This window comes from Onychostoma macrolepis, chromosome 15 (genome assembly GCF_012432095.1).
Source record: "Onychostoma macrolepis isolate SWU-2019 chromosome 15, ASM1243209v1, whole genome shotgun sequence".
NCBI classification, from domain to species: domain Eukaryota; kingdom Metazoa; phylum Chordata; class Actinopteri; order Cypriniformes; family Cyprinidae; genus Onychostoma; species Onychostoma macrolepis.
Genome location: NC_081169.1, coordinates 13699899 through 13721481, shown reverse-complemented (window position 1 = coordinate 13721481; position 21583 = coordinate 13699899). Strand labels below are relative to the sequence as shown.

Sequence of the window (21583 nt, the reverse complement as noted above, 5' to 3'; positions counted from 1 at the left end):
ATTATACACATTTGTGTCCTCATAAACCATATAAACCTGTACACACGTGTGTAAAAAGTATGTGAAAAATACATAAGTCCTTTTTCATATTTCACATCCTATGAGTTACGACATGATTATAGGCTAGATTTGTCAATATATAATGATTATTTGACACATCTTTTCTAGATTTGATGGTGTTGAACCGTTTATAAATGCCAAGAGCATATATCCTCAGTGTTGGGAATGTTATTGGAAATGTACAGATTACAAGTTACCCTATCTAAAATGTAATAAGTAGTGTAACCATTTCAATTACTTTACTAAAGTAATGTAACTGATTACATTTGATTAGGCTACTTTTTGATTACTTGCCGAAATTTCTAATGTTTTCAACTGTTAATAATTGTCAAACGTGTAAACTAGGCAGGGTTAACCACTGATTAGAGTGATTTTCAAAATCCTTCATCACTTGAATTAAGATTATAATAATTTAATTTTAAAGCACAGCCACCACAAAATAAGACTTACTCTGAGATCATTCTGAGGTTAAATACAGATTTAAAACCATAACAAGAAATAGTTTATAGTTATGATACTGTTTTTGAAATCAAAGGAAACACTGGTATCTACAATGCCTTGGAAAAAAAAAAAAGCATATGCATAAACCTAAACAGTAAATAAAACAGTTATCGAATAAGCATGCGTCCTATTCTGTGTCCTAAACGCCTGAAACATTGGTGTCTTATATTTTAGAGCAGTCAATGCAATTTGGGAAATAAATCAGTTAATCTGTAGCCTATGTGGGTGTATGAACAAAATCAGAAATCGTTATACATTTTCATAAGTAACTGTAATTTAATTACTCTTTTTTTTTCTCAGTAACTGTAACTGATTACAATTATTTTGTAATTAAATTACGTGATTTAGTTACATGTATTAGTTACTCCCCATTAACACGCTATATTAGAAACACACCTGAAAGGACTGCCTTCAACTCCGAAAATGTCATGTTTCTTAAAAAATTAAAAAAATTAATACAAAATTGTGCAGAGGACCAGTCACTTGAAAAATCAGGAATATATAACTGTTGCGTTTATTTAATTGCTATCTAAGCATTCGGTCACTACTATAGATTTATAATAATATATATATTTAATGTCAAGATAATAAAATCTAAATCTATCTAATCAAAAAATTAAACACGCGGAAAAATATCCGAGTATATTCTTGATCGTCCCTTTATTCCAAGCGCATTTGTAATGGAGAAGGCGTCTGCCTGATCCAGGATCAGCAGCATCAGCGGCCAGTGTCCTATATTCCTCCAGCTCTCATGGAACAGCACAGGCCCGCCATTTCACTGAATGCCTTCGCTGCTCTTCAATCCTGCGGGTTTACAGAAATAAAACAGGCGGCGGCTGAACGGCGGGATTAGTGTCGGGGACACGAGAGATGAGTCACGAGCCTTTACGACGCGCGAGTGAAACCCGTAACAATGTAACAATTCCGCGCCAGATATTCGCTAACATCATTTGTGGATTCATCTTCGTCTCGCGCAGCGGATAACTGTGTGCAAGGCTTCCCATCTGCCTTGTCCGAGCAATCTTTGTCTCCCCGTATTCTCGTATCGTACGGCAGGAAGTCGACCAGGAACTGTGAACGCTATTTAGCAGCAGCCTGAATTTCAATATTCATACGTATTATTTGATTGTCGATCGTTGGAAAGCTTTGAAGATGTCTGGGCAGAGCATTACAGACAGGATAACTGCTGCTCAGCATAGCGTTACTGGATCAGCCGTATCCAAAACAGTGTGCAAGGCTACAACTCACGAAATAATGGGCCCTAAAAAGAAACATTTGGACTGTAAGTATTATCAGCTGAGTGTTTAATGTGAATTGCGATGATGAACGTGTGTACATCTGTCGCTTTGATTGTTATGGCTACGATTTTAGGCTATTGTACAATGGGCAGGCCCTGGTTGTGCTAAGCTAATGTGCTTAGAGACAGACTCCTGTGTAATGATATTGAAACACAGACCATTTATGACAAACTGACATGCATTACTTTCAACTGTGTTGAAGCAGGACTGTGCACGTGCAATACTGCGATATTTATATAAGCAAGAATGATGGGATTGTCCTTAAGTTTGATCCCATAATGCTTTTATAGTGCCCAAATCTGTTTTAATACAGTTTATGACCTCATGTGGACCTCCTCAGCTGGTAAATTCTGGTTAAATATTAATTCCTTATAATGCTCATTGGGCAGAAATAAATCAGTGCTATTGTTTTTCTCAGGCTGGTGTGCAGGGGTTATTGTAAGGAAGGTGTTTCGGGTGTATTCGATTCTCATATTCGTTTGGCGACAAGCTGGCAGGTGATGGCAGTCAATGCTGTGCACCTTCTTTAAGAAGTGCTGGTCTAGTGCCAGTCTGTGCTTGAGAATAGATCTCTATTTACGTCTGTCTCAGCCAGGCCTGACTACTCTCTCATTTAGTTCTTACAGTGTTATAAGACAAGCTATGACATGTTTGAAGGACTGTAGTTGGAATATTAAAAAAGGAAAATGTGGAAATTGTTCTCTGCATCCTTAGGATTATATGCACCTTTCATGCAGAATAATTCAATTTCATTGGATTTTACTCCAATGTAAGTAAACTTAAAGGGATATGCAAATTCTGTCATTAATTACTCACCGTCAGGTCGTTCCAAAGATGTAATACCTTCATTCATCTTCAGTATACATATTAATATATTTTTGATGAAATCCGAGAGCTTTCTGAACCTCCATAGACAGCAACGCAACTGACACGTTCAAGGCACAGAAAGGTACTAAGGACATCGTTAAAATAGTCCATGTGACGTCAGTGGTTCAACCGTAATTTTATGAAGCTACGAGAATATTATTGTATGCAAAGAAAACAAACATAATGAATTTACTCTACGACTTCTTCTCTTCAGTGTTAGTGTTCGATGCGAATTCATTTTTTTAAAAATAGTTGTTGAATAAAGTCTTTATTTTTGTTTTCTTTGCGTACAAAAAGTATTCTCGTAGCGTCATAACATTACAGTTGAACCACTGATGTCACATGGACTATTTTAACGATGTCTTTACTACTTTTCTGGGCCTTGAACGTGTCAGTTGCGTCTATGCAGGGTCAGAAAGTTCTCGGATTTCAACAAAAATATCTTAATTTGTGTTCTGAAGATGAACGAAGGTCTTACGGGTTTAGAATGGCATGAGGGTATGACAGAATTTTCATTTTTTGTGAACTATCCCTTTAACAATTTTAGTGTTAAAGGGATAGTTTAGCCAAAAATTAAAATTCTGCCATCATTTACTTGCCCTCATGTCATTCCGAACCCCTATGAGTGTCTTTCCTCTGTGGAACATAAAAGAATATATTTTAAAGGAAGGTTATTATGGTTAACTAAAACTTAGATCATAAAGGCGAACTTGATGTATTAAAATAACTAAAACTGAAATAAAAATAAATAAAATACATATACACTACTATCAGTCAAAGGTTTTTTAACAGTAAGATTTTTAATGTTTTTTAAAGAATTCTCTTTTGCTCACCAAGCTTGCATTTATTTGATCCAAAATACAGCAAAAGCAGTAATATTGTGAAATATTATTTTACTATTTAAAATAACTGCTTTCTATTTAAATATATTTTAAAAATGTAATTTATGTGATCAAAGCTGTGATCATTACTCCAGTCTTAAATGTCACATGATCCTTCAGAAATCATTCTAATATGCTGATTTGCTGTTCAAGAAATATTTTTTATTATTATCATGAACATCTAAATAAGTTGAGTACATTTTTTCAGGATTCTTTGAGTAGAAAGATCCAAAGATGAGCATTTATCTGAAATAAAAAGCTTTTGTAACTTTATACACTAATAAACCATTCAAAAACTTGGAGTCAGTGTATTTTTTTGGGGAAAGAAATTATAGAAATTAATACTTTTATTTAGCAAGGATGCTTTAAATTGATCAAAAGTGATGATAAAGACATTTATATTGATACAAAAGATATCTATTTCAGATAAATGCTGTTCTTCTAAACTTTCTATTCATCATTGAAACCTGAAAAAAATTCTACTCAGTTGTTTTCAACATAATAATAGTAATGTGTTTTTTGAGCAGCAAATCAGAATACTAGAATGATTTCTGAAGGATCATGTGACTGGAGTAATTATGCTAAAAAAAAATCAGCATTGAAATCACAGGAATAAATGACACTTTAAAATATATTCAAATAGAAAACAGTTATTTTAAATAGTAAAAATATTTCGAATAATTACCTTTTTTGCTGTATTTTGAATCGAATGAATGCAGGCTTGGTGAGCAGAAGAGAATTCTTTAAAAAACATTAAAAATCTTACTGTTCAAAAACCGTTGACTAGTAGTGTAGATATATATATATATATATATATATAAAAACCAAATAAAATGACAAACAGCAAAATTACTGCAACTTTAAATAAAATTAAAACGGAAACAGAAAATTAAAAATGAATTCAAAATATTAATTAAAAAAAAAAAAAAAAATATTAATAAAAACTATAATAGCATTTAAAAAGTAACACTGCTTTGAAGAATGTTAGTAACCAAACAGCTTTGGTGCCTATTGACTTCCACTGGACAAAACACACACACACACACACACACACACACTGAAATATCTTCTTTTACGTTCCACAGAAGTTATACAGCTTTTACAGTTTTTGGGTTGAACCAACCCTTCAAGTTATAATACGTCACATAAATTATGGTTACTTATGGATCTTTTTACCAAAAAAAAGATGAACTGCTTTTGCTATAGCTGTAGAACAGATAAGATCTGATTCTGAACATTTCCGTTGACATCTTTTGTGGCGAGGGCTTTGTTTCTCAGAGTAGGAGTGACATAACTGGATGAATCAAAGTTGGCAGTGTTCTGGAGGCAGCTGCCTTACACCAAACCAATCAACCAACCACACGACTGAAGTCAACCTCATTCATTCAGATAGTAGCAGCTCATCTGAAACTGCACTACATCACTGTCTATGTGACCACTACACCACAACTGTTTCACTCCCCTAAAGCATATTAGCAGAAGGGCAGTAAACATTTCATCTAGAAAGTCCACCAGCAGAGTTAGTAGTGGGCTGTGCAATTCCTGTTACATAATCCAGAATAAAACACATTTTATATGTAGAAAAGCTTATATATGTGGGCTCTCTCCACAGAGTACTATTATTTTTGTTTTGTTTTATGTTACAAATGCATGGTAATCCTTTGATTTATTACATTTTAAGCTCTATACCAGTGCGCTCTGTTGCCTGTTCACCAAGTTATTAATGTCAGTAGTTAATGGAAATCTCTGTTTCTATTGTAGACCTGATACACTGTACCAATGAGATGAATGTGAACATTCCTCAGCTGGCAGACTCTTTGTTCGAGAGGACCACCAACACCAGCTGGGTGGTGGTCTTTAAGTCTCTAATCACAACACATCACCTCATGGTATACGGGAACGAGGTGCGTGACTGGGAGACCTGTCCACTTTTTCATATTTTTTGTCCATGCGCTAATAAAGATCATCAAATAATTCTATGCATTAAACCTTTTTTTATTATTTTGGTTACAGCGATTTATTCAGTACTTGGCCTCCAGGAACACATTATTCAACCTCAGTAATTTCCTGGACAAAAGTGGCCTACAAGGTACAGTATTGAACTATTTGTTTCAGGCTCTACGGAGATTTCATTTTTCTTTCGTGCTCCTCTTTGGATGCATTATTTAAATTGTTGTAAATTAAGCATTTATTTTACGGCATTTTATATGATGTTATAATAAAATTATTTTCTTTTTTAATTTATGTAATTTGTTTTATAATAATATTTATAACATTCACTTTTTAACAGTTTTAATTTAACATTTCAAATTCCCTTTTCCTGATTGTAGCACACTTCCTTTGTGATTCTTAGCAACTACTCCTGAACATTTATTCTAAATAAAATACTTTATTTATTAACTGTGATATTTATTGGTGTCTCCCTAGGTTATGATATGTCAACATTCATTCGGAGGTATAGTCGATATCTGAATGAGAAAGCGGTTTCATATCGACAGGTGGCATTTGACTTCACGAAAGTAAAGCGTGGGTAGGATATTTTTTATACATTTTATAAAATGATTTTGAATCTAAAGGTAGTGTCTAGTTCCTGCTTTCTCTGGTGTGCTGAATTTTACATTAAGTGCATTATGTAACTCAAACAGTGATTCATTTGACCAGCAAATTTTTCACTCGATACAAAGTTGTTTTGTTTTTTTTAGCCTTAGCTGTAATTTTTGTTCTAAATCATTTGAGGGGGATTTGTGCAGCACTAGGTTTGAAGTACTTGCATTAAGTGCTTGAAGTCATTGCGCTGGATCATCCACTAAACCTCCATGCACTGATCCCCCTAATGTCATTTGACCTATATTTTAAAATCTTTTCCTTAAGGGTGGATGGAGTGATGAGAACCATGAACACAGAGAAGCTTCTTAAAACCATCCCCATTATACAGAACCAGATGGATGCCCTTCTTGACTTCAATGTAAACTGATGGTTGATCTATATACATGCATGTTCATTGATAAAAATGACTTATGAATGAATATATGCAATGAATAATATACTATGTAGAAGCAAAGCGTTTGTGTTGCATATATTTAAAAATATGTTTTTTCTTTTTTGTTTGTCCAGGTCAATGCCAATGAACTTACCAATGGGGTTATCAATGCAGCCTTCATGCTTCTCTTCAAAGACTCCATCCGACTTTTTGCAGCTTACAATGAAGGGATAATAAACTTACTGGGTAGGTCTTTCAGGATGGTTTCATCTCAATTCTAAATAAATAAACAAAATACTCTCTAAAATAGTGCTGTCAAATGAGTAATCGCGATTAATCGCATCCAAAATAAAAGATTTTGTTGACATAATATGTCTGTGTGAACTGTGTATATTTATGATGTATACATAAATACACACACATACAGTATATGTTTTGAAAATATTTATTCTTATATTTCTATAAATATATTTAATATATAAACTACATATTTTTATACATGCATGTGTTTGTATTTAAATATACATAATAAATATACACAGTAAACACACATTATGTACACAAAAACCTTTATTTTGGATGTGATTAATCACAATTAATCGTTTGACAGCACTAGTATAAATACACTCTTCACTTTTATATGAAAGATGTACATTACAGATTTGAGTAGTTCACCCAAAAATGAAATTTTGATGAAAATCTACTCACCCTCAGGCCAAATCAAAACAGATTTGGAGAAATTTAGCATTATATCACTTGCTCACCAATAGATCCTCTGCGTCCAAACAGCTGATAAAAACAACACAGTAATCCACAAGTAATCCACACCACTGCAGCCCATCAATTAACGTTTTGTGAAGCAAAAAGCTGCGTGTTTGTAAGCAACAAACTAATCAAGTCATTTTAACTTTAAACCATTGCTGTAGTGTAGTCTATAATCTATACTACATGCAGATATAATCTACACATGTAGATAACAGCATAGTGCTGATTAGTAATGCATACTTATTCATCTACCTCTTACAGAAAAGTATTTTGATATGAAAAAAGTCCAGTGCAAAGAGGGTTTGGACATTTACAAGAAATTCCTCACTCGAATGACCCGGATTTCAGAGTTCCTCAAAGTGGCAGAGGTGAGATTCTCATGTGTTGTTCTGGTTAGCAAGGGACTTCATTAAAAGAGCGCTATGTAACATATTTGTTCTCCACACCTCACAGCAGGTGGGAATAGACCGCGGGGACATACCTGACCTGTCTCAGGTAAGACTACACTTTTATTCTGACTTTAACACCTGCACTCGTTCTGCATTATTAACTAGCCTGAGTATTTTCTGAAACTGTTCTGCTTTCTCTCTTCCGTTACTTTGCACAAATGCATTTCTGACTTAAAGATGCATGCAGGTCATTAGGATGCGCATGTCACTAAAGATTTCTCAGCTTTTCTGTCTTAACTTTTCCCTGTCTACAGCAAATAAAGGTGTTATGGGCTCAGTGGAGATTTCAGAATAATAATTACACTAATAGAGATAATAGAATCATGACTTCCACAGTTATGACAAGTATATTGACAGAATATGCAAGAGGTTCTCACTCAGATACAGCTGTTGGAGCCATTTTGTGTCATGTGTAAATTTAATTTAAATAAAATCTGTATACTGTTTTAAAAATTTGGAGTAGAGTACAATTACAGCACAAACACATTTCAGATGATGAATATATTCCTGAGAGTATGGGTTCATGATTATAATAATAATAATGTTGGGCTTTTACCCAAGCAGTAGTATTTGACACCTTGGGAGTGAGAAACGTTTAGTATATACATTAACATCTAAGTCATAATGGCAAATGTTAAACATGGACACATTATAATCCAATGCAAATTCCATCATAGTCTTATATAAGAGCAGATTTGAAACTCATGCATTATATGTCTGACCAAGACCACCTTTATATTCTGTATTTCCCTTTATCTTTCCACCTTCTGTCCACCTTCAGTTTACCGTGTGTGTAAGTACTTTTCTGACTCTTCTCTGCACTCCTCTGCACTGTTTAATTCTTATTGCCAATAAGCTATTTATTGCCTTTTCATTGGAGGCTTGATGCAGTCAGTGCTGTATTCCTGAGTAAATGTTTGTGCATTCCCTCAGGCCCCAAGCAGTCTTCTGGATGCCCTGGAGCAACACTTGGCTTCATTAGAAGGAAAGAAGGTGAAGGACTCCACTGCCGCCAGCAGGTGGGCCATTCATGTGTCACATTCAGAGCTGAATACAAATTAATGAGTTCTAACAGATGCATTATGTTGACAGGTATTGATGTATTCTAAATTAGAAGAGCTTGCGCTTGACAAATATGACAAGAGTTCTGTATACTCTAGGTGTAAATTTCTATTTGGTACTCACAGAAGCCCAATTTATCTCTCTCCGACTTTTGTAGGGCAAGCACACTCTCCAATGCTGTGTCATCTCTGGCCAACACTGGCATGTCTTTCACCAAAGTGGATGAAAGGGAAAAGCAGGCAGCTCTGGAGGAGGAGCAGGCGCGATTGAAAGCTCTAAAGGTACATAACAGGACACACATCAAAAATGATTTCACCCACCAGAGGAAAGGATTTCCAGTATTTTCTGTTCATTTTTGCTTATTTTTCTTTGGTTCATTATAGATTTCCTGTTTTCTAGTTGTATGTGCACACATTTGGACAATACTCTATATACTTCTGCATTGTACATTTGTGTGTGTGTGTGTGTGTGTGTGTGTGTGTGTGAATTCAGTAAATTCAGAAAAAATGCAGCTAGTGAAAAACGTACAGAAATTCTACACCGTGTGTGCTGAAACGAACAACTTGTTGTTAATGATGTATGTAAACGCTTATCAGAGATGTGTCTCCCTTCTGTATGAGTGGTGCAAAAAATCACTGTAAACCAGGTGTGATTTGACACATTAGTGTTGCCAGGTCTTGTTATATAAAAAAAAATACAGCAAATAATAACAAGCCCATAATACACTTGAATCCAAACGTGTTATCTTGAAAGTAAGATACATACAAAAATATAGTGTCCTGCACCTGCCTAATGTATTCACTCCATAAACTGGATTGCTTTATGAGCCGAGCCCAAACAACAAGGCCATAGATGATTAATAAGCCTTGCCTATAATGTGGACAAGTGGACTTGGCAACACTTCAAGAGTGTGCTCTGCAAAGCAAGACATAAAACAGCACATCTGTCGACAGTGGTTTAGTTAAAATCACAGAATGTAACAAGTCTTTGGTCACTGTAATATTACTTTGATCAAAAATAGCAGATACCAAATGCACAAGATGGCAAAACATTTCCGTGTTTACAATGGTGTCACTCATTGCGATTTCTGTACACACACAAAACTGTAAGTTTGGGGAGTCTCTTATATGTTTAAATACAGTTGTCACTCCTTAAGCTTTCCAGTGTGTATGTGGCCTTCGAGGACAATATTTTGTGTGTTAGATTAATGATAGGTGTCTTTTCTATATGTGTCTGAAGCTCATAAACCATTCCTACACTATATAATGCATATATTGCACACAATATTGGCAAGAGTTGGTGAAAACGTCTTATGTGATTGGCTGGGTACTTCCATAAGTCCGAGTGCACAGGTTTATTAATCAGAAAACTTTGTGAACAACTTGCTGCTGCTTTAATTCACACTTCTGGTTCTGGGATGAATGATAGGAAAAGTGGCCAGACTGACAGAATTTGCTAAGATTGAATCTTTGATTAATATTTAGCAGGTTTCTTTAAGGCAGATCAATGTTAAAACAATTATATGAATGAGCTTGGTATCACATTTCAAATTTATCCTCAAAACATCACACTAATGAATGAAAAGTGGTTGGTAGGTTATTCTCCATGCCAATCAGACGGCTCCTTCCTGTCTAAAAGGTTTCTTGGCTTTTTGTAAACAGGAACAGAGGCTGAAGGAGCTCTCCAAGAGGCCTTCGTTTGCCACGACCGACACTTCTCCAGTCTCCACCACAGCAGCATGCATCAGCACAGCTCCTGCCATCGACCTGTTCTCCACTCCCAGCTGCTCCAATGGGTTAGCCAATCAAATCTCTTCACAGTGTGACATCTCGAGCCATCCTAGGTGTATATGCCTTTTTTTCTTTCAGACGATTACAATTGGAGTTATATTAAAAACTGTCCTGGCTCTTCCAAGCTGTATGAATGGCAGTGAATGGTGGTTGAGATTTTGAAACCCAAAAAAGTGCATTCATCCATCATAAAAAGTGCTCCACATGGCTCCGGGGGGTTAATATAGGCCTTCTGAAGTGAATCAATGCATTTTTGTAAGACAAATGTCCATAATTAAAACTTTCTGAACCGTAATCTCTATCTTCTGCTAACTGTGGTATGCACGTTCACGAGAGAGTGGCGTCCAGCAGATGACGTAGGACGTAGGCAAGTGTAAGCTCCAGTCAGAATATGCTAGTCTTGTGAGTTTTGTTTTGTTTTGAGCAAAGGAAAACCAGTCTCCTCTTGGCTTTTATTGAAATCCTCCAACATTTTTCTTTACAAATCCTCGTTTTGTACTTCTAATTCATGACTGGTGTTGTGTTTTGCTCTCTCCTCTGCGCTTCCTCGTTCGTCATTAATCACCGGAGCTTACGTTACGCATACATCCAACCAGGGTTTGAAATTAACACCCGCCAACCCGCCAAATGCAGGTAAAAATCAGCTGTGGTGGGTAACATCGTCAAATCAATAGCCAATTTGGCAGGTTACTTTTCGTAAGTTATGTTCACCCATTAATTTCTTGGGGAAGTTCATGCAAGCCAAATCTGCGCAGGTTTAGCGCAAAAACTGAACTCGTGAGACATCATGACATTATTGAGTATATTGCAAAAACCAAACAAAGCACACCTACAAGAGTGCACTCATACGCGACTACGTGATGAAGTCTGGTTAGACTAACTTAGTGCGCATGTGCATTTAGAGTGCGTTCTTTCACTGCATGATTCAGTCTATTAATATGCATTAAGAATGATCACATAATTCAAGGGGGCAGAAAATGTATATACAGTATTTATATCCATTCATATAGTTAATCAATATCACATAAAGAGTGCCGTTTTTTCTTAAAGGAACACTCCACTTTTTTTGGAAATAGGCTCATTCTCCAACTCCCCCAGAGTTAATAAGTTGAGTTTTACCGTTTTTGAATCCATTCAGCCGATCTCTGGGTCTGGCGATAGCACTTTTAGCATAGCTTAGCATAGATCATTGAATCCGATTAGACCAGTAGCATCGCGTTCAAAAATGACCAAAGAGTTTCGATATTTGTCCTATTTAAAACTTGACTCTTCTGTAGTTATATCGTGTAGTAAGACCGGCGGAAAATGAAAAGTTGCGATTTTCTAGGCCGATTTGGCTAGCAACTATACTCTCATTCCGGCGTAATAATCAAGGAACTTTGCTGCCGTACCATGGCCGCAGCAGGCGCAGTGATATTACGCAGCGCCTGAAAGTAGTCCCCAGCTATATTATAACTAGTTACCTATATATCAGCCTAGAAAATCGCAACTTTTCATTTTCCGCCGGTCTTAGTACACGATATAACTACAGAAGAGTCAAGTTTTAAAGAGGACAAATATCGAAACTCTTCGGTCATTTTTGAACGCGATGCTACTGGTCTAATCGGATTCAATGATATATGCTAAGCTATGCTAAAAGTGCTATCGCCAGACCCAGAGATCGGCTGAATGGATTCAAAAACGGTAAAACTCAACTTATTAACTCTGGGGGAGTTGGAGAATGAGCCTATTTCCTTTAAAGAATCAGCATGGTTACTAATGTGATATTGATTTTATACAACAGCTCAATAAACAAAAAGTTAATATCAAGAGTCTTATGTTTTAGACACCATATTGCCTGTTTTTGCTCAATTTCGCCAACAAAAAAACATTCTAAACACAGCCAAAGCACTGTTTTACGTCTCTGAGCAACTTGACAGTGTTTCGTTCCTGAATGAATCAACCTTTTAAATGATTCGGTTCAATCGCAACGACTCACTTATTAACAGTGACTTGCTGCCACCTATTGCCGGTTTTAATTTTACATTTAAAGTATATTTTCATTTTTAAAATAATTTTAAATATCAGTATTCAACATTTCATGTTTAAAATATCAAAACTTTATTTATGCGTTTGTTTTTCATTTGTTTAGTAACGGCCTAAATGTATTATTATTATAATTGATTGATTAAATGTAAGAATTTGACTCAAAAGATGATGCACACTTTTAGAAAAAATGGCTTTATAAAGGTAAAAATGCCCATAAAAGGGTAAAATCTATTTTAACTTATTGGAAAAGATACATTTCTATCACTGCTGTGAACTGACCACAACACAGAATATGAAGAATATCAAAAACTATAGGAGTCAGCTGTTCACAGTAGTCCTTAAGATATCAACACAATAACACACTCAGCAAAATATCGTCTAATGATCTTTATCGATAAAGTCCCAGAAAATATTTTTTTTTTGTCAATATCGCACACCCTTAGTACTGACACACAATTATTTGCAAATTATATCTTTGTCACGTCCAGTGTAGACAGCCTCAAGCTGTTGGTTTATTTATGTTTATTTATTTATTTTTGGCTAGTAGAGGTTATGAATGGCCGGTAACTTAAAAAGTCTGGCTGGTGAGTGAAAAAGTTAATTTCAATCCCTGTATCCAACGTCATCCGCTGGAACACCACTCTCTCGTGAACGTGCGTACGACAGTTAGCAGAAGATAGAGATTACAGTTTGTAAAGTTTTAAATATGGATATTTCTTTACACAAACACATCGCTTCACTTTAGAAGGCCTTTATTAAAAACGTGGAGCACTTTTTATGATGGATGAATGCACTTTTTTGGGCTTGAAAATCTCAACCCTCATTCACTGCCATTATAAAGCTTGGAAGAGCCAGGATATTTTTTAATATAACTGACTGTATTCGTCTGAAAGAAGAAAGTCATATACACCTAGGATGGCTTGAGGGTGAGTAAATCATGGGGTAATTTTCATTTATGGGTGAACTATCCCTTTAAATCGGTTGAGGATTAAGACATTTTTGTTTTGTTTTCTGATCCTCAGTGCCCTGAAGATGGAGAGCGACCTCTTCGACTTGCAGACTAACTTTCAGTCAAGCATGCAGCCCGGAGCCTCTGTGGCCACGGCATGGGGAGGTGAGACCCTTTGCGTGTGACCGTCTCAGAGATTCAGCATGCTGTAGCCTTCTCTGTGTTAACTTGAGTCTCGTTCTAATGTCCTCCTATTCGACTCTTTCTCTTTCTCCTTTTGCCTGCTCAGATCCTTTCTCTTCTTCTGAAGCTGTAGATGACTCCATTCCAAACCTAAACCCTTTCCTAACCAAAGTTGTTGTTGATGGTGCTCATCTACCCGTTATGTCATCAGATGGTGTTAGTTTCTCCTCTAGGACGTCAGGTCATGAGATTTTTGGTGGTAAACACGCTTTAGTTTCTTTATTCCAACCCACCCATCCACCCATCCAAAGTGTTTTATTAGTTTGAGTTTTTCTGGTCGTTGAAAGTCCTTCGTTGTTTCGCATGCACAGTGTATCCCGTTGTGTCAAATCAGGAATCCTCTGATTAAGTTCGGTCACATCGTTCTTACAGTTGAGCTCGGCATCTGAGTAAGAATGCAGTCTGTAATTGGAGACTAAATGGAGGTTATGTGGCAGTACTATAGATAACCCTCAAATAATGTTTGTACCCATAGAGCTTTGTTTTGGCTTTGTTATAGTGGGGCTGTTTCATTAATTACCGTTTTTATCTTGATTTAAAGCTAAAATTAAAGCGGTTGTAGGTAGTGTGAGACCAAAACAACTGGAAAAATGCATGTTAACTGGGTGTAAAGAAATACAAATAAACAAGATGATATAACTACATTCTGAATAGATTATTTTGCCCAACTTCCAACATATTTATGATAATATCCAAATTTGAAGAACAAAGATATACACCACCATTCAAAAGTTTGGGGTCTGTAAGAATATTTTAATGTTTTGAAAGTCTCATTCTCCTCAGGGTTGCATTTATGTGATCAAAAATACAGTAATATTGTGAAATATTATTACAATTTAAGAGAACTGTTTTCTATTTTAATATATTTTAAAATGTAATTTATTCCTGTGATGGAAAGCTGAATTTTCAGCATAATTACACCAGTCTTCAGTGTCACATGATCCTTCAGAAATCATTCTAATATGCTAATTTGATGCTGAAAATATTTTTATTTGAAGTAGTTTTGATGAACAGGAAGTACAAAAGAACAGCATTTTCTGAAATAGATTTTTAAACATTATAAATATATTTACTGCCACATATCCTTGCTGAATAAAAGTATTCCTTTCTTTTATAAAAATAAAAATAAAGGGACCCAGACTTTTAAGGGCAATATATAAAAGTAGGGCTATCAAAGGTAATGCGTTAACACGTGTGATTACTGAAATATTAAAAATGAAAAATATTTAATGCTCTTCTTAAAGACTTTGTAAGATGCAATTTTAATAATTACCAAAGGTCAGCAAGTGAAATATAAACAATGAGTGGAACCTGGCATTTAAAAACTGACAAATAAATATTTTAATAATTTGACAGCAACTAATCAAACATATATTATTTATGAAACATTCTGAAGCGTTCTACAACAAAAGTTTGTCAGAAAATCACGCATTTCATTCCAGTTTTCACACCAGTCTATCTTTGCTTTGTAAAGGTTTAGTAGTTAAACTATAAAGCTATAAGTGAATGATTGTTTTTCCTTTTCCACCATAGATCAGTACAATCCCTTTATTGATTCAAGTTCATCTGTATCAACCAATTACAAACGCACTGTGCGGATAGAGCACTTAATCTCAGGTACCATGATGCAAACCATCCCACCTATGTTTCCCCTCTGTCTGGAAACATAGGAGCACTGAAGCAGTGTACAGGGACTAACCTGTGATGATCCCTGCTGGATGCTGTTTGCCTTCTGGCTGTCTTAATACTGCTGTTTAAATACGCTCTTTACTAATCCACTCTGAATCTCAGATGTCTTTTATGTCTGTAACGCTTGCCGTGTTGTTTCTCCTTCTCCCCGCCTGCCTGTCAGACTCGTTCGGTCAGCCGTCTATGGTCCAGCATCTCCCAAACCCCTCTCCCTTCCAGTCTGAGCCCTCCACTGTAGCAGGCCTATTCAGAGGTAGGGAGCCTGTGGCTGGAGGTTGCCTTGTGTGGTGCTGCACCCCTTTGTGATATATGTTTCCCTTCGTCTCTAATGCTGTCTGATCTAACATAATATAACACCATTCAAAATCAGATCCTTAAAGGGATAGTTTACCCAAAAAATTACAATACTGTCATCATTTACTCACCCTCATTGTGTTTTATGCTTTTTGGAGCTCAACAGCCAGAATACTCGTTCAGTTCGTTTTGCATTTTGGTGAACTATCCCTTGTAGTTTTTCAGGATGTCTTGTGCATGACTGTAGTTTACCCTCCACTAACTTGTGACCATGGACTCTAGTCCACGTATTGGCAGCAATTGAACTTAAATTTGGCATTGTTTCAACTTGTGTATTCTTCAGACGGTGTCCTAGTCTATATTGTGACTTCTGTAAGAAGGTTTAAATGGCTTTTTGTACCTTTTGAAGGATACGGAGCTTCACAAATCCCTCCTCCACAGAGCTCAGGGGAGCTGCGTGTTGACTTTGAGTCTGTTTTTGGTACTAAAGCTGCCTCGTCTAATAGCCTGGATACAGATGGTAAGGCATTTTAGGTAAAATCAAATGAAAACACATCAACACGTAATCAGAAGTTTCTGAACTGACAGCATTAAGTGATTTTAAACTTGGCTTTTGTGTCTGTATGTTTCTTATTTGCTTTATTATGCTTATGCAAAGCACACTGAATCACCATTGTGTATCAAATATGCTATATAAATATACTCACCTGACTTATTTGTAAATGCCACAGCAGGGATTTTAAAACCCACTGTGGCCGGTTCAAATCAGTCCTCCAATCAGCTCCCAGAGAAACTGGTGTCAGACGACCTGGATTCTTCCTTGGCCAACCTTGTTGGAAGTAAGTGTCAGTTATTCAGAAGTTGCATAATTTGTGTTTTTTCAGAATATGATGCTAAAAGGAAGATATTATACATTGTTAGGGGCCATTTCACAAAGAATGCATTTTTGCATGTATAAACGTGATATTCAGGCCAGTTATGTCAGGTCTGGATCAAGTAGATGCTGCAAAAAATCCAAGCGTAATTGTCAGTGATGTCTATTTAGTGCATGCTTACATAGAGAAACAATGGAAAAGCAACATGTTCTCTTGTGAACGGCCCCTGATTTTCAAAATTTGTTAAATGTACCTCTTTAAAGTCTTCATAAAATATATATTTTCTCACTATAGATCTGGGCATTGGAAACGGTACCACTAAAAAGTAAGAATTTTGCCCTTTAATGTGCTCAGTATGTACATTTTTCATTTTCTGATTTGGTGTTAATATTAGTCAACTATTTTCGCAGTGATATCCATTGGAACCAGCCAGGAGAGAAAAGATTAACTGGTGGAATGAACTGGCAACCCAAAACTGCTCCATCTACTACATGGAACCCTGTCTCTATGGTATAGCTGTACTTTCTTTTGATAAAATTGCTCTGTTCCAAAACCAAGTGAGCTGTGTACATAAGCAGCTACCTTCTAGGGAAGCATCCTTACCTCTTAAGGCTGGAATACATTACATGACTTTTAAAAACACTAGGCATCACACACTTGCCAACCTTGTAAATGGTTACAGAGAAAACTGGGCATTATTCACTAAATGAGTGCCTCATTGCTAGGAGACAAGTGATAAATGCAAACAATGTGTTCTAAAATAATCTCAAACTATCAAACATGTTTGAAATTTGCTGAGATTCAGTCTGAAGAGTCTGTGCCCATCATAAACTATGCGATTTTCTGCAAAATTGTCAACTCTGACTCAACAAAATCTGCAGAATGGCTCTGGCTTTTTATAATTAGTATTGACTCCCCTAGACACTGATGTCACATGGACTATTTTAATAATGTCCTTACTACCTTTCTGGGCCTTGAACATGGTAGTTACTTTGCTGTCTATGCAGATTCAGAAATCTCTCGGATTTCATCAGAAATATCTTAATTTGTGTTCTGAAGATGAGCAAAGGTCTAACGGGTTTGGAACAACATGCGGGTTAATAACTAATGACAAAATTTTCATTTTTGGGTGAACTATCCCTTTAAGTGATCAATTTAGAACTGAACAAATTATTTCAGAAGCATTTGAAATTAGCTAACAGTTCAATACTTAAATATACAGCACACAAACATTGATTAAAGTAATATATTTGCATTACATTAAAATGTTTAAATCATAACTGACATTTTTTCTGCCTTGCCTGCCATTTATTAACTGAGCTCACTGAAGTGCATTCTGGGATTTTGCTAAAACAAGGTGTCTTAAGGTTTTTGGAACAGAGCAAATATAGTGAAATGAATCACATATGAACTTAGTGTTCTTAGTAGTCTTTCTTTGTTTTATAGCCACCATCCATAATGGCTTTCCCTGCTACAACACCTACAGGAATGATGGGATATGGCATGGTTAGTAATTTTATTATTTTTTTTATAACTTTGAATTTTCTGTTTTCAGTTATCGTTACAATTATCATTGCGTTTTTGTAATTATTATTATTTTTTTAAATGCGATATAGTTTTTACTCATTTTAATTTCAGTTTCAGTTTGTTATTTTAGTATTGAGTTAAATTAAATGAAAATGAGCTGAAATAAAAGGTTTACATTTTTTTTTTCCTGGTTCATTTTAATTCAGTCAATGTTTATTATCTATGGCTTTGGTTTCATTTAACTATAATAACCCTGCTGTGAAACCAGCTGCCAGAATTGAGGTTGGTTGTGATTTTTGTAGCCTCCACAGTTGCCCTCTATGAGCATGATGACCCAGCCCACAATGATGTACACACAGCCGGTCATGAGGCCATCCAATCCGTTCGGATCAGTGTCCAGCGCACAGGTACAGCCCATACAATCTCTCTAACCTTTCATGTACGTTACGTTGTTCTTGTGATGAATGTAGCTTTCTATTAACCCTCCTTATAATCATGGTCCATTGTGTTCTGATGGGCCATGAAGACAGAGAACTCCCTCCCAAACTGCAGATCATTCCTCTCCTCCTCCACATGTGCTTCTCCCTGTCACTCCAAGCTCTTTCCTTTCTCTCTCTGTGTTATTCTCTGCATTAGCCCTCCGCTGCCTCTAGCCCTTCCAGTCAGAGTCCTCTCAGAGCCCCAGGACAAGACCCCTTTGCACAGCTCTCTCTCAAGGATTTCTTGTAGAGCTTCGTCTTTTGTCTAGGTACCGCATGTGTTTGTGCTCACCGATGGTCTTGCATGCACTCATAGTCAGTTTCATCTCGTGCCTCTTGCTAGATGTAGACTGTACAAATAGACTGCACACACACATATATGTGTATAGTTAATTTATTTTATTTTTTAAATGTTAAAATTATTTTATTAACAAAATTGACAGTTTACTTTCTTAAAACATATTCCTTAGTGTACATTATTTTAAACATATTTCATGCTACTATTAATTAATAATTAATGAATTAATAATAATAATAATAATAACAACAACAACAAGTGTGGGGAAAATTACTGAGTTCACCTTTAAAAATGTGATAATTATGCCTGAATATATATATGTGATGATATATTTCTATAGGGAATATAATTTTTTTCTAGTTAAACAGATATAAAATCATCACTTTTTAAAAGTGTTTTAAATCTTACAATTAAATATAAATAAATAAAACTGACACTATTCTTTCTTAATATGTTTAATTTCAAGTGTATATTAAACATTTCATTTCATTTTTCAACAATTTATTTAATTATATGACAAATAACAGTAAGAACAAATGACTGAATTCACCTTTAAAACTGATATTCAGTCCTGATAATATATTTTGAAGTCATGGAGATTTCTATATGGAATATATTTTTTCTAGTCATGCACAGATATTTCAAGATATTTCATCACTTTTTCATTTTCTGTGAGTATAGTCTGTATAAAATGATTTTACTTATCCGGTAACCCCAAACTGGAAACCCTGCAACTTTCTGTAACACCTCTAAAACGTTTCTCCTTTTTGGTTGACATCAAACCCTCTCCTCCAACCTATCATACAGAGACTCTTCACTATCCAATCAGTTCCCAGTTCCAGGTTTCATTCATAAATGTATCGCATTATGGAAGCGACATGGGTCACGAACACCGTTTCTTGTAGACTTAACACACACTGTTGTTTAAAGCATCTTCTTAATTGTAATTGTCTCTTCTTCCAGATGCAGTTTATGTAACACAAAATGAAGTTGCTCCCTGATGTCAAACCATTCAGCTCTGTCCTCTGTGCTGGGATGCTCTTCAGAGGACCGATCCCACAACATACTCGACGTCAAAGATGTAAACCAAGTGTGTTGAAAGACTGGGAGCATACTGCAATCATTTCGTAATTTGTTTAAGATGTCAAGTGATGCTGCTGTTCAACCCATAAAGGGATTCCTCATACATTTTATAATCTGTTAAGGTAGGTAAGGGCATTGAAAGACTTGGATATTTTGTGTTCTGAGAAGCTATAGTTTGATTTTCCAGCTAGATTGTTTTTTTCCTTCGACCAGGAGAATCTGATGAGAGGTCTTGTGGCGAACGCCGACCTAAATCGGAGTATAACTCAGCATCTGATATAGTACGTGTTATGAAATAGTAACAGTAACTTTGTTTTACACTTTATCTTTTAGTTTTGACTTTAATTGTATTCACCGGTAGACCTTTCTTGCGTGTCGTTTGTATTTATTTATAATTAATGCCTAAAAAATAAAACAGGAGAGTTTACGATGTACATCGGGGGAAAATATAAATAAGAATTCAACATTATTCATGGGTGTTGGATTGTATAATGAAGGTTTAGACTTTTAAAATAGATATTATGTGAAAAATACACCTGTAAGCTAAATGATAGAGCACTAACTATTCTCTAAGTTTTATGTCTAGAACAACTTCCCGTAGATGAAATGTTTGCAGCCCAAGGCTATTGGGAGGGTAATCATTAGTGAATGGTTTGTTATACTGTTTAGTCGATACTGTGCTTAGGGGTTTTGCAATGAGATATTTGTCGGAGTAGAAAAGCACTTCCTCCGTGACTGTGAGGTGTTGCACTTGGGAAGGGAGGTGTTCTGCATTATGCATGGCATGCCATCATTTTCACACGGACCGTAAAGATCTGGCTGCCCCTGATCTGAATGTTAAGAGTTGCCCTCATGTTTCAGACTTCTCGTCAAGTTAGGCACCCTGCTCTCTAAAAGTCCAGGAATACTGAACGGGAGCTGGACGCTCCTCTAGCTATTGGTCACGGACAGGGTTATTGATATCACTGTAAATTTGTAGTGTAAAATATGAGAAACGCTGACTGGGAGACGGTTCGAGCACTGTTGATCGGTGCTTTTATGTATATATACATATAATCATGTAGGCAGTTTGTCCAGGGGGTTGGCTAAGGATGGTTTGAAATATGAAAGCAATTCAATCAAATCAGAACTGACCTAAGTTTTACTGAATAATTTCTGTGTTGTCCTCACGGATCTTTTTTTTTGTTTGTTTGTTTGTTTTGTTTATGTATTTAAAAGATGTAAGAACAATTAGTGAACTCTTTCTTTTTCAAATAAAGTGCAGCTTCCACAAATCTTGTGTATGTTTGTTTTATGATCATGCATTAGTTTTTTCAGCTTGACATGATGGTTAATCATGTACTAGTCTTTATGACTTTCAAATACACCTAAACATAGGTGTACCAATAGGAACCTGTAAACACAGTTCACTCAAGTCATAGATTCAATACTCTGAAGCTTAACGGAGGTATAAAAATGTTTGATA

General features: G+C 35.8%; 1 protein-coding gene across 8 annotated transcripts; it reads left to right on the top strand.

Moving 5' to 3' along the window:
• The first annotated feature begins 1278 nt into the window (after window positions 1–1278).
• On the top strand, window positions 1279–21385 carry picalmb (phosphatidylinositol binding clathrin assembly protein b). 8 transcript variants are annotated; one of them, XM_058744980.1, is made up of 24 exons: window positions 1279–1843; window positions 5369–5511; window positions 5621–5696; window positions 6035–6137; window positions 6479–6572; window positions 6722–6833; window positions 7614–7720; window positions 7806–7847; window positions 8583–8594; window positions 8735–8820; window positions 9021–9144; window positions 10525–10658; window positions 13704–13795; window positions 13920–14072; window positions 15407–15490; window positions 15726–15815; window positions 16266–16376; window positions 16588–16695; window positions 17026–17056; window positions 17142–17241; window positions 18178–18237; window positions 18561–18665; window positions 18895–19006; window positions 19999–21385. In XM_058744980.1, exons 1-23 carry the CDS (start codon window positions 1714–1716, stop codon window positions 18985–18987), a joined length of 2190 nt encoding a protein of 729 aa, XP_058600963.1. In that variant the 5' UTR covers window positions 1279–1713; the 3' UTR covers window positions 18988–19006; window positions 19999–21385. The 8 variants fall into 8 exon arrangements, with proteins under 8 accessions (XP_058600963.1, XP_058600964.1, XP_058600966.1 ...); XM_058744981.1 differs by lacking the exon at window positions 8583–8594; XM_058744983.1 differs by lacking the exon at window positions 15407–15490.
• The last annotated feature ends 198 nt before the right edge of the window (window positions 21386–21583 follow it).

Bases quoted from the DNA above. Each gene is read 5' to 3' on its own strand.
- picalmb (XM_058744980.1), top strand. From the start codon at position 1,714: ATGTCTGGGCAGAGCATTACAGACAGGATAACTGCTGCTCAGCATAGC. The intron at 6,573-6,721 runs GTAAACTGATGG...TTGTTTGTCCAG, and splicing joins ATGCCCTTCTTGACTTCAAT to GTCAATGCCAATGAACTTAC. The intron at 7,721-7,805 runs GTGAGATTCTCA...CACACCTCACAG, and splicing joins AGTTCCTCAAAGTGGCAGAG to CAGGTGGGAATAGACCGCGG.